The sequence below is a fragment of the Onthophagus taurus genome, chromosome 3 (assembly GCF_036711975.1).
Source record: "Onthophagus taurus isolate NC chromosome 3, IU_Otau_3.0, whole genome shotgun sequence".
Classification (NCBI taxonomy): Eukaryota; Metazoa; Arthropoda; class Insecta; order Coleoptera; family Scarabaeidae; genus Onthophagus; species Onthophagus taurus.
In genome coordinates, this window is record NC_091968.1 from 8524948 (window position 1) to 8538632 (window position 13685).

A 13685-nucleotide genomic window follows, 5' to 3' on the forward strand; every position below is an offset into this window, starting at 1 on the left:
CAATCATCCACATCATTTGATCATATACATATCGACTTGATTGGACTTGGTTGTACTTATGTACTTACTGTTATCGAAGGCTTCACTCGATGACTAGGAGCTTTTCCGCTAAAAGATCCACATCTTCTACTATAGCGAACACACTCTTCCGGCATTATTTTAGTCAATTTGGTATACCTACCACAATAACACATGATCAGGGACAGCAATTCGAATCAAACCTATTTTCAAAATTTAACACATTGCTCGGCACACGACAAATACACACATCATCTCTCCATCCACAAGCAAATGGAATGTTAGAACGATTTCATTGATCATTGAAGACGGCTATAATCGCTAAAGGAGACACTACTAGATGGAACAATAATCTACCCCTCATCCTACTAGGATTAAGAACATCTCTAAAGGAAGATCTAGGTTGCTCCTCAGCAGAACTGCTTTACGAACAACCACTAAGACTTCCTGAAGAGTTCTTCATACCTACTAATCCATCTATTGAGTATGAGCCTTTCGTGTCCAATTTAAGAGATACTTTTTCCAAATTAAAGCCTGTGAATACGTCTTTTCACTCTATTCAAAAACTTTTTATTTATAAAGATTTGCACAAATCAAATTTCGTTTTCATTAAAATTGAAGGTTTATTTAAAGACAATTAAAAAAAAAATTTTTTTTTAAACATTAAACTTTATAGTAATTGTAAAAGAATTAAACAATTAATAACGAGTTGCTCGTTAATTTAGTAAAGTTTCTTCTTTATAGACTTTGTTAGCAAAGTCCAGGTGGTCCTAAAAATAAATAAATACAATTGACATTTTTACTAAATACAAAAAAAAATTGTTTACCAAATATAGTAGTTCCAGTAATAGTTGTTGCTGCTGTAAAAGAAATGGCCACTTCAACATCTACTTCTTGACAGACAAGTGGATGCCCTGGTGGATACGAGAAATAGAAAGAATTAGAAGCTCCACTCATTGGGAAAGAAATCGTGAATTGTCCTGTCTCTCTCGACATAATAGTTAGGAAATTACTAAAGAAACGGCCACAGTTTTCAAAACCTTCCGGAAGTGACCAATAAATCCCTAAAGCTGTTTCTGTACGGTTAAGAAATAGAGAAGTTGGAGGACCTTGTGGAACCACCGGAGCTAAAAAAATATTACATCAAAACAAATTCTCATTAAAAATTAAAATTGTACTTAAAAAAGCAACAAGTGTGCTAAAGGGTGATGTTCGGCCACTATTGTGAGCGAAGAGCACAGCTCTCATGTGAAGACATGTTTTACAGTATTTATCATAATCAAAAATGTAGTTGAAACCACCCAAATGTACAATGGGTGTTAAATACTCTGAAGTGTTCATGTTTTGAATATGAAGCGAATAAGTAACTGCACAAGATTCAAATCCGGCTGGTGGCAGCCAATTAAGAAACAAAACCTCATTAACGCGAGCTTGAAAATTTTGCGGTGGTCCTAATTCACGATCTAAAAATTTTTTTAAATGACAATATATATAATGTAGTTATAAATAAATTAAAAAGTTTACCTTGACATAACTGTGCGTAGATTTTATGGCACAATATAATGCCCAGAAAAAGAATTATAACAGATTTATTCAACATCTTGAAAATCAATGTTTTAAAATTAAACGTTTTCGATGTATTTATATACTAAAAGATATTATCTAATAATGTTTCTTAGAGATAAGAGGGTTTTGTTAACACATCGAAAGAAATATCTTGAGTATTGAATAACTTGCGCTAGTATCGATAAGATAACGTGACCTATATTTTATATCAGATTCTATGTACCAATTGCGTCTCGGATTACATAGAACTCCAAAATCTAATTATTCCAGAATTTATTTATTTTTGATCCAACTCATACATATATTTGGCCGGTATTGGTTGGCAACGCTGAACAACAGCTTCATCAGATTTCTTGACCACTTGCCCGATATAAGGTAGCTGAAGACGTGGGCGCGGCAAAAAGATCTCCCATGTTTCAAAAGGCAGTTAGAGGCGCACAAAAAAATAATTTTATTATTTTAAGCCATTTTATGGTCCTTCGTTTGAAAATTTATGTCGGGGAAACGGAGTTGTTGATATATCGACGAAGTCTCTCCTGAAAGTGCTTCGAACTACGAAGCACTTCGTGTAATTTCAACTGAAATGGGTGATTGCCTTCTTAGCTGCTTAAAAGGACATAGGGTGATGTTTCTATATTTGCACGTTTAAGCATCCCCAAAGGAAAAAATCTTAATCTGATCAATTTTTTTGACTTTGAGGACTCATCAAGTTTTCATATTTTCGTATCTTTCTCGATATCTATGCATCTAAGAGCAAAAGTGTAAAAGAGCAATATCGTATGGAACACAATTTGCTACAACTTTGGTTCTTAAAGTTTTTTTGTACTATGCTTAGATTCCCGAATGTAACCATCAATAACGTACAAAAAACAAGAACTCATCAAATTTTCATATTCTCGTATTTTTCTCGATATCTATGCATCCAAAAGCAAAGGTACAAGAGAACAGCGTTGTTAAAAATAAAATTTGCCACAACTTTTGTTCTAAAAGTTTTTTTGTACTATGCTTAGATCCTCCAGTGTAATCATGAATAACTTGCAAAAAACAGGAATTCATTAAATTTTCATATTTTCGTATTTTTCTCGATATCTATGCATCTAAAAGCAAAAGTGTAAGAAAACAAAATTATAAAGAACATAATTTGCTACAATTTTGGTTCTTAAAGCTTTTTTGTAATATGCTTAGATTTCCCAGTGTAACCATCAACAAGTTGCAAAAAACAAGAATTCATCGAATTTTCATATTGTCGTATTTTCTCGATATCTATGCATCTAAGAGGAAAAGTGTAAGAAAGCAAAATTATAAAGAACATAATTTGCTACAACTTTGGTTTGTAAAGTTATTTTTTGTAATATGCTTAGATTCCCCAGTGTAACCATCAACAACTTACAAAAAACAAGAATTCATCAAGTTTTCATATTTTCGTAGTTTTCTCGATATCTATGCACCTAAGAGGAAAAGTGAAAGAGAGCAATATTGTAAACAACATAATTTGCTACAACTTTGGTTCTTAACGGTTTTTTTGTAATATGCTTAGATTCGCCAGTGTAACCATCAACAACTTGCAAAGAACAATAATTCATCAAGTTTTCATATTTTCGTAGTTTTCTCGATATCTATGCATCTAAGAGGAAAAGTGAAAGTAAGCAATACTGTAAACAACACAATTTGCTACAACTTTGATTCTTAAAGTTTTTTTTGTAATGTTGTTAGATTCCCCAGTGTAACCATCAACAACTTGCAAAAAACAAGAATTCATCAAATTTTCATATTTTCGTAGTTTTTTCGATATCTATGCATCTAAGAGGAAAAGTGAAAGAAAGCAATACTGTAAACAACACAATTTGCTACAACTTTGGTTCTTAAAGTTTTTTTTGTAATATGCTTAGATTCCCCAGTGTAACCATTAACAACTTGCAAAAAACAAGAATTCATCAAATTTTCATATTTTCGTAGTTTTTTCGATATCTATGCATCTAAGAGGAAAAGTGAAAGAGAGCAATATTGTAAACAACACAATTTGCTACAACTTTGATTCTTAAAGTTTTTTTTGTAATGTTGTTAGATTCCCCAGTGTAACCATCAACAACTTACAAAAAACAAGAATTCATCAAGTTTTCATATTTTCGTAGTTTTCTCGATATCTATACATCTAAGAGGAAAAGTGAAAGAAAGCAATACTGTAAACAACACAATTTGCTACAACTTTGATTCTTAATGTTTTTTTTGTAATGTTGTTAGATTCCCCAGTGTAACCATTAACAACTTGCAAAAAACAGGAATTTATCAAATTTTCATATTGTCGTATTTTTCTCGATATCTATGCATCTAAAAGCAAAAGTGTAAGAAAACAAAATTATAAAAAACACAATTTGCTACAACTTTGGTTCTTAAAGTTTTCTTGCAATATGCTTAGATTTCCCGGTGTAACCATCAACAAGTTCCAAAAAACAAGAATTCATCAAGTTTTCATAATGTCGTATCTTTCTCGATATCTATGCATCTAAGAGCAAAAGTGCAAAAGAGCAATATTGTATAGAACACAATTTACTACAACTTTGGTTCTTAACGTTTTTTTTGTAATATGCTTAGATTCCCCATTGTAACCATCAACAACTTGCAAAAAACAAGAATTTATCAAATTTTCATATTGTCGTATTTTTCTCGATATCTATGCATCTAAAAGCAAAAGTGTAAGAAAACAAAATTATAAAGAACATAATTTGCTACAACTTTGGTTCTTAATATTTTTTTTGCAATGTGCTTAGATTCTCCAGTGTAACCATCAACAACTTACAAAAAACAAGAATTCATCAAGTTTTCATATTTTCGTAGTTTTCTCGATATCTATGCATCTAAGAGCAAAGGTACAAGAGAGCAGTATTGTTAAGAATAAGATTTGCTACAACTTTTGTTCTAATAGTTTTTTTTTGTAATGTGCTCGGAAGTCTTTCCTGAAAGTTATTCATAGTTCTTTGTGTCACTTATAAGAATGTAGGGCGATGTTTCTACATTTGTACGTTTAAATATCCCCAAAGGAAAAAATCTCAAGATGATTATTTTTTTTTGCCTTTGGAGATCAGCCGATAATTATGAAAAAGAACCCGGAAAACAACTAGACTTGACTGTATTTATAGAATTCAACAAATAATTACATATATCAACCAAATTGAACAACCATTCATCAGACTGTAACACGAGGGATCCTGTCTGTGGAAGGGTCGTTGTGAATCTTTCTGTGTTTGATGGAGCGTCACCTCATCTGGATACAAACATTACAAACGCTGATAAACATGGTATCACGTTATATTGTTGTTTGATAGGAACAAAAGCAATTTTAGAAAAGGTGATTTTGGAGAAATTTTCAATAAGGTGTGGACAAGAACTTTGCTAACAATAATATAACTACTCCCACGTTATACTTAATGAGCTTTTTGCTCCTTTATACAACAAATGAGATAAAATCTTCGGCAGAAACAAGATATAAACAAAAATAATCAAAAACGTACTTCAGACCACTTAATTGTACAACGGGTGTTAAATAATCTGTAGTGTTCCAGTTCATAATATGAAGAGAATAAGTAATTGCACAATTTCCAAACTCCAATGGAGGCATCCAAGAAAGAAACAAAAAGTGATCAACGTGAGCTACAAAGTTTTGCGGAGATCCTAATTCAAGATCTAAAATTTTTTTATAATGACAATTATATAATAATATAATATACTTATGAATAAATTAAAAATTTACCTTCGCATGACTATGTATTGATTTTATGGTACAATGCAATTCTCAGAAGAAGAATTATAACAGATTTATTCTACATCTTGAAAATCAATGCTCTAAAATTAAACGTTTTTTCGATTTATTTATGTACTATAAGACATTATCTAATAATTGAAAAGTTTCTTAGAGATAAGAGGTTTTTGTTAACGTATCACAACAAATAAGTATTGAACGACTTGGACTTCAGAGTCGATGAGATAACGTATTACCAATTACCTCTCGACTTACATAGAACTCCAAAATCTAATTATTCAAGAATTTATTATTGATTCAACTCATATACTTCATAAATAACAAGGTAGTTAGGATTATATGTAATATTTTACATTATCAAATTTTCATTGAAACCAAAACAGCGAGCTCTTCAACGTTACTTAGTCACAACCCACAACATTCTCTCCGCGAACAAACTTCAAACTGGCATCGTCGAACTTTAGACTTGTTTAAACGGAAAACGGCTTCTTAATCCATTAAGTAGTTACCATATTTTCGATCACCACTAAGTGGATTATGAATCCCGACCCTACCCTCTATTACATACTTAGAGCATCGAATCGACTTTTCTGTTAAGCTAATGTTCTTGCGGCTACACGCAACATATGGTTAAATTTCGGTTTGGTTACACAAAAACGAAAGATAATCCACCTTCAAAGACGACGGCGAACATATGCGTTGTATTCCTATTGTTAAAACGTCTATTGTAGTTTGGTGACACCCATGTTTAACCTATGTTTGTAAAATAGGGTAGGTGAAATAGATGACAGAATGAAAAAGAGTGTCTTTGGGTTGAATGGGATGAGCACAGATTTATTGGGTTTTAGGGATGGGAAAAGGTTTTTATTGTTATTTAGTTTTTTCTATGATACAAAGGAGAACGTAGCATGCAAAATTTATTATAAATTTTTGACTATAACAATACAAAAAGAATTTCTTTGATTTCTTGTTATATAAATATTTATACAAACTGAATATTATTGCGAATAATACTCATTTCTGTCTATTACACACAATGTAAACGAAATAGTGTATATAGATATATCTTGGTTGGAAGCGCGTTTATCGAAACTCATCCGAACGACTTCCTCCTTCGGTCGTAAACCATTGAATTACCGACTACACGTTCCTGCGTTTGCGGTAGATATTAATACACCGAAACCAATACCATCAGAAATAGTTCTCTCTATTCCTTGTATGTATATTATAGATATGCTCACCGTCATCACTTATCTTGGAAATTCCTGCACATCTATTTACCACGTAGAATTTAACTGTTTTATTTGAGTACCTATTTGAAGGGAATTTACCGCTTCGATATTTACCAAAATTACCAAGAGGAATTAGCAAATTAAATTTCATAGTTTAATAAATTCTGTGAATTTCTTATTTTTATTGGAAAAGCTGTAGAGGTAGATTCGATTTTTTCAAGCTAAGGCAAAGACATGCAAAGTTCCAAAGAGGCTGTTATTAACTCCGTTCAGAAGATATCGTGGAGATAATTCGTGTGTCAACAAGCAGTTAAGGTGAATCTACAATCTTAACCCTAACTCTGGACCACCTACGGAGGACCTCTTGCTCCCTCTCGTTTTCTTCTTCTTCCTCCTCCTTAACTCTTTCGGTTTTCTCAACTCTTTCCTTCTCTACTTCGTACTATGGGTTCTTCATTGAAAAAAGAGAGTGAGAGGATTTCTTCTTCTTCTACTCTTCGTTTGAATATTTATCGTTCTGTGTTCGACGGGGATTTAATTTGTTCCCGGCGTCGTTCGTTATTTTTAGTGGCTTTTCGCGAGTGTTGTTACTGCTCGACATGATTACCATAAAAATTGTTAACGCCGCCGTCCGTTTGGTTCGTTTCTTTTCGTTGTTGTTGTACTTTTCGTTTCTTCGACGTCAGTTTTGCTTTATATTTACGCTTTCCCGATAAGATATTGCCAACAGCTGGAATATAATTAAAATTTCCCCAAACAACTATTTGGGCAAAGGGCAAACCTAATAGGTTTAATAAATCGATGTAAAACTGGACGTGAATGTCGCTCATTCGGCTACATTCACTTCTGCTTTCGGGTCCAATTAAAAAAACCCGAATTTACGTCTTTTAAATTTCTTTTAGCGCCCAACATAAAACGCCGATAAAAGTCTTTAAAGCCGAAAGAGAAGAACGGAGATAGAGGCGCGGGGTTAAGAATGAGAGGAGTTTTGAGAAATCTTAAGTAAAAAAAGGCGTAATATCCGAACCGAAGGCATTCGAAATATTTTAAAGAGCATCGAAAATGTCTCTTCGACGAAAATATGTTTATACGGTATACCAGGAGCATACTTTAGGATAACAATGTTTACGAAACACTCGAAGGAGTTTTAATTAATCCGAAATCCGAAGTGGATATTAAATTAACCCAGAAAGTAAAAAACTTAAATTATAACGAAGGTTAAAAAAATTAAATATCAGCTACAGAATAAAAAAAGGATAACCATAATATTAGCGAAGAAATTAAGACGGTGACTCACAAAAGGTATTTTGGCTAGTGTCAAAAAAGATATTGTGCACATATTTAGGATTAGGTATTTTAGACAAGAAATGAAGAAGATGGAGAAGACAAATTTTGGCAAAAAGGAAAAATCAGTTAATTTTTGCCAAGGGAATGAGAAGGGAGTAACAAAACACTATTAGCAAAAGAAGTGGCTATGAAGTGTGAAAAAGTATTTTAATGCATGGTCGATGGCAAAAACTCACACAAAGTACATAATTCAAGGTTCAAAAGGCAAAATGTCGTCTGAGCGACAAGGAAGAGGAGTTATAACAGAGGTATTGTGCACATATTTAAATTTAGGCATTTTAGACAAAAAAGTTGGAAATACCAATTATGGAAATAAAAGAAACGATGCGATGTTCAATACTCAGGATGTTGTATACATATTGTAATATGTATGTTTGAAAAGTCAAGAGTCACTGAAATACCTGATACCTGAAATAAGAATCGCATAAATGCAACTGAGTAGATGGATGCTCTGAGAAGATTTGAAAGAATTTAAAACTTTGTTTTAATTTCAATCATACTCACATTTACTTGTGGCACCCGGGCAGAACTCTTCATCTACGGAGGAAACTATGCCACGTGGAGGTGGAGCCCTCACTATCCAGGAATCACTTGCACGACGTAATACTAAACATTACACAACACTAATTTTATGGCAACATATAATGGTAGGTATACCGAACCTCGACCTGCTACCACCCGCACAACAGACTCTCAGAGATCCCGGAGATCTACGGAATCCAGATAAGTTCTACCAGTTCATACTGATATTAGGCTTCCATCTCGGCCACGCCGCCAGGTCCCACGATGCTCAACACTCCCAAGCTAAAGGCCACCCGCGACCTGGAGAGCAAGCTTATGGACAATAATGAAAGATATTGAGAGAAACCAACTTATAGGTTAACGAATGGCGGAGGACAGATTATTAAAAAATTGACTGGATATTGTAGCAATGAACGATTGGAAGAACCGTGAAGAGCTGGAAAGAGGGAGTTAGATGAGTGAGGAGTGACAGGAATATCCATGAGAGCGATTATACACAAATACATACACAAATACATACAACCCTGCTAACTAATCCAGACAACAACACCGAGATTATAAGCCCAAATTTTCTGGCAGTAAAGAGGAGGTCATTTTACAACCTTACAGAGAAGTTCTTAAAAAGGTCTTGGGTTCGCTTTCGTTTCAAGATAACTTTTACAAACAGAAAGTTTTTAGGTTGTCTTTTAGCCTTTGCTTTTATCCACAAATTCATAAAACCCTGCTAGTTAATGCAGCCAACAATACCGAGATTATAAGCCCAAATTTTCTGGCAACAAAAAGAAGATCATTTTACAACCTTACAGAGAAGTTCTTTAACAGACCTTAGGTTCGCTTTCGTTTCAAGACAATTTTTATTAACAGAAAGTTCTTAGGTTCTCTTGTGACTTTTTCTTTTATCAATTTAAATTATCAATGATTGAAATTTTTGCACTTTCGTACTGGTTTTATTGTTAATAAAAATCCGCTTTACATGTTTACAAGGACCTTATATTAAGATCATCTTCAGAGGCGTTATCATTGACAAACGTTGGTATTCAAAACTTCATACATATAGTAAATTTTTGGCACATGTAAAACAGCAATGTGAATGTAGAACTTAAGTTTAAAAACGTAAAGTTGTAAATAAAACACGTTAAATATAAAATAAATTATAATTATGTTGCAATGAAAAGTTACAAAATAAAAATGAATTAAACAGAAAGTATTTAGGTTCCCTTGTGGCCCTTTCTTTTATCCACAAATACAGAAAACCCTGATGGTTAATGTAGTCAACAACATCGAGATTATAGGCCCAAATTTTCTGGCAGTAAAAAGGAAGCCATTTTTGAATAGCAGATTGAACACATCGCTGAATATAAAATTCCATGTAAAGTTTAAATAATGATTTTGATACCTTGATATCATCCATCATGAACGCAAACTGATTGTTCTTGGTGAGTATCTGAGTTCTTGGCAAAATGGAAGTCGTTTTATCACCTTACAGGGAAGCTCTTTAAAAAGTCTTAGGTGCGCTTTCGTTTCAAGATAACTTTTATAAACAGAAAGATTTAGGTTCTCGTTTGGTCTTTTCTTTTATCCACAAATACATAAAACCCTGCTAGTTAATGCAGTCAATAACACCGAGATTATAAGCCCAAATTTTCTGGTAGCAAACATGAGGTCATTTTACAACCTTACAGAGAAGTTCTTTAAAATGTCTTACTTTCGTTTTCGTCTCAAGACAACTTTTATTAACAGAAAGTTTTTAGGTTCCCTTTTGACCTTTTCTTTTATCCACAAATACATAAAACCTTGCTAGTTAATGCAGTCAACAACACCAATATTATAAGCCCAAATTTTCTGGCAGCAAAAAGGAGGTCATGTCACAACCATACAGAGAAGTTCTTTAAAAGGTCTTGGGTTCGCTTTCGTTTCAAGATAACTATTATAAACAGAAAGTTTTTAGATTCCCTTTTGGGATTTTCTTTCATCCACAAATACTTAAAATCCTACAGTTAGTGCAGTCAACAACACCGAGATTATAAACCCAAATTTTCTGGCAGCAAAAAGGAGGTCATTTTACAACCTAACAGAGAAGTTCTTTAAAATGTCTAGGGTTCGCTTTCGTTTCAAACATTAAAACATTCCTTCTCCTAAAACGATTACCTATCGTGACTTACGTAATATTAATATCGAGGATTTTAATAATGATTTGAACAGGATGAATTGGGAAATAGTTTTTGAGTTAATCTCTATTGATGAGAAAGTTAATTGTTTTAATGAAACATTATTAGCTTTGTTTGACGTTTATGCGCCTATTGTAACTCAGGATGTAAAGAAAAACTCTTTACCTTGAATAACCTGGAATATTAAAAAGTTGATAAAAGTAAAAAATGCTGCGTTTAAGAAATATAAACGAACACGTAAACAAGCACACTTTGTTTATTACAAGAATCTTCACAACTTGGTTACGAATGCCATCCGTACTGAGAAACGTGTTTTTCGTGAAAAAAACTGTAACACAAGTGACTCTGCGTAGTGTGAGTGGTGATTTGACGTTTGAGCTTGTCTCAGCTAATACAATTGAGAATTTATTATCATCCTTAAAATCAGGTGGTATTGGTTCTGATGGGATTTCTTTAGATATGATAAGGTTGTGGTGTCCTCGCATACTTGACGTTTTGTGTCACATATTTAATGTCTGTCTCCAGGAGTCTGTATTTCCATCTGCCTGGAAGAATGGTCTTGTAACTCCAGTGCCGAAGTCAAAATCTGTAAAGGTTCTGAAGGATTTACGGCCTGTGACAATACTTCCAGCGTTGTCCAAGGTACTTGAGAGAGTGATTGTTGAACAGCTTTATGACCACTTGAATGAAAATAATATTCTACCTGAAAGACAATTGCGTTTCAGAAAACACTATAGCTGTGCTGCTAGACCTTACTGATGACGTCGTTAGGTCTCTTGATGAGAGAAGATCGACAATGTTGACTTCACTAAGGCTTTTGACATTTTAAATCATGATCTATTGCTGTCAATCTTACATTACATTGGAATTAGTTATGCGGCTGTTGAGTTGTTTCGGAATTATCTTCAGGATAGGCAGCAGTCAGTTAGGGTGAATGGTATAATCTCGTAATTTTTACTTGTAATCTATTTTCTGATTTAAGTGCCCTGTCGTATCATTTGTACGCGGATGATGCGCAGCTTTACTGTAGCTTCTTTCGGCATGAGTTGCCGGATGTGTGCACTCGAGTAACTGATGAATTGCAGCAACTGCGTGCTCGCATTGAGCAACATTCATTGCTGATTAATCTTAATAAAACACAAAGTATCTTGTATACTAAAAAAGAAGGGTGCGTTACATGTTGATAGAGTTGACATTAATATTGATAATTTAAATCAGCCATTGATATTTTAAACTTGAAAGCCTGGGTGTGGTGATTGATGAGCAGCTGTCTTTTTCTGGTCATGTGGGTATGCTTTGTGGTAGGGCATTTAGATCGTTGAAAGCGCTTTATGGTAACAGGAATATACTTTCTTGTGAATTGAAGCGATTTTTGTGTGATTCACTAGTTCTTTCCCATTTTAATTATTATACTGCTGTGTTTAGTCCGTGTTTATCGTATGACAGTGCTCGTAGGGTGCAAGTAGTTCAAAACTCTTGTTTACGTTTTATTTATGGTATCGAGCGTAGAGAACATATTTTGGATAAGCTATTGCTCTGTAGGTGGCTGAATATGGGACAGAGATTCACTACTCACTATCTGTGACTGATCTATTCAGTGTTATTTCATGGGTAGCCTCATTATTTGGTTAATAAAATAAAGTTCAGGACTGATGTTCACCACCTTAATTTGAGGCATCGTTCCTTTGTTACCATTTCTAGGCACAAATCAACCAAATTTAAGCAATCGTTTTCGTATTAAGTGGCTATTGTGAGGAACGTGATCCCTGATTCCGTGAAATGTGCTGGCTCTCGCGAAATTTAGATCTTTAGTGTTGCGAGATAGGTTGTATGGTCGAGTATAAATATTTCGTGCTTGGTTAGTTTTGTTTTAATGATTATGAAATTTAGTACAATGTAAATAAGTTTCATTATTGCACAATTTTTTTTAAATTTTATATTATGCATTTTTGTTTGTTTGTTCTTTTTTTCTTTCACGGTGGAAGTTAAACCAGATTCTTATCTGTTCTTTCACCATTTGCGCTAACATATCTAACTGAGTTATTACACTGAGAGAAATAGATTGTACGAATCGTATTATAGAAAAAAATATTATACATGCAGCAATTCATTGTATACATGCAGCATTAAAATTATATTAAATATTATATTACCTTATCGTATATTTTTAGTGCATAGTACAATTATTCATTTCTCTCAGTGCATTCATTAATTTAATTATTTTATTGATGTGTATTTTTTTTTAATGAATGTTATGAATTGTATTTGTTTTTTTTTGTTTTGTTGTATCATGGGTTGGCACAATAAATAATAATAATAATTATTATTATTATTAAAAAGAAGGTCATTTTACAAGCTTAGAGAGAAGTTCTTTAAAAAGTCTTGGGGATTCAAGGGAATCTAATTCAAAAATTACAAGCAGAAGAAGAAGAAAATAAGCAACAGATTTCTATTGACATGAATTTTTTCTGAACTTAGTTACAAAAAAATTTAATGTTGGAAGTTAATACCTATCAATGAAGTTAGTTATTAGGTCTTATGTTCGCTTTCGTTTCAAGGCAACTTTTATAAACAGAAAGCTTTTAGGTTCTCTTTTGGCCTTTTCTTTTATCTACAAATACATAAAATCCTGCTAGTTAATGCAGTCAACAACTTCGAGGTTATGAGCCCAAATATTCTGTCAGTAAAAGAGAGGTCATTTTACAACCTGACAGAGAAGTTCCTTAAATGTCTTGGGTTCGCTTTCGTTTCTGGACAACTTTTATAAACAGAAAGTTTTAGATTTCCTTTTGGCCTTTTCGTTTATCCACAAATACATACAACCCTGCTACTTCATGCAGTCAACAACATCGAAATTATAAGCCCAAATTTGCTGGCAGCAACATTTTACAACCTCACAGAAAAGTTTTTTAATACATCTTAGGTTTGCTTTCGTTTCAAGACAACTTTTATTAACAGAAAGTTTTAGGTTCTCTTTTGGCCTTTTCTTTTATCCAGAAATACATAAAACATTGCTAGTTAATGTAGTCAACAACACCGATATTATAAACCCAAATTTTCTGGCGGCAAAAAGGA

General features: G+C 33.2%; 1 protein-coding gene across 1 annotated transcript; it reads right to left on the bottom strand.

The window, feature by feature from the left end:
* Nucleotides 1-622: 622 nt before the first annotated feature.
* Nucleotides 623-2675, bottom strand: LOC111420591 (uncharacterized). The gene is made up of 4 exons (XM_071195058.1): nucleotides 1543-2675; nucleotides 1197-1481; nucleotides 846-1145; nucleotides 623-788 (listed from the first exon to the last, which is right to left on the bottom strand). The coding sequence occupies exons 1-4, from the start codon at nucleotides 1616-1618 to the stop codon at nucleotides 769-771; spliced, it is 681 nt and encodes a 226-aa protein (XP_071051159.1). The 5' UTR covers nucleotides 1619-2675; the 3' UTR covers nucleotides 623-768.
* Between the last annotated feature and the right edge of the window lie 11010 nt (nucleotides 2676-13685).

What these genes read in the sequence shown, in the direction of transcription:
- LOC111420591 (XM_071195058.1), bottom strand. Translation starts at nt 1,618, where the DNA reads ATGTTGAATAAATCTGTTATAATTCTTTTTCTGGGCATTATATTGTGC. An exon ending in CTACGCACAGTTATGTCAAG is followed by an intron (nt 1,482 to 1,542) that starts GTAAACTTTTTA and finishes AAAAATTTTTAG; the next exon opens with ATCGTGAATTAGGACCACCG. An exon ending in CACACTTGTTGCTTTTTTAA is followed by an intron (nt 1,146 to 1,196) that starts GTACAATTTTAA and finishes ATATTTTTTTAG; the next exon opens with CTCCGGTGGTTCCACAAGGT.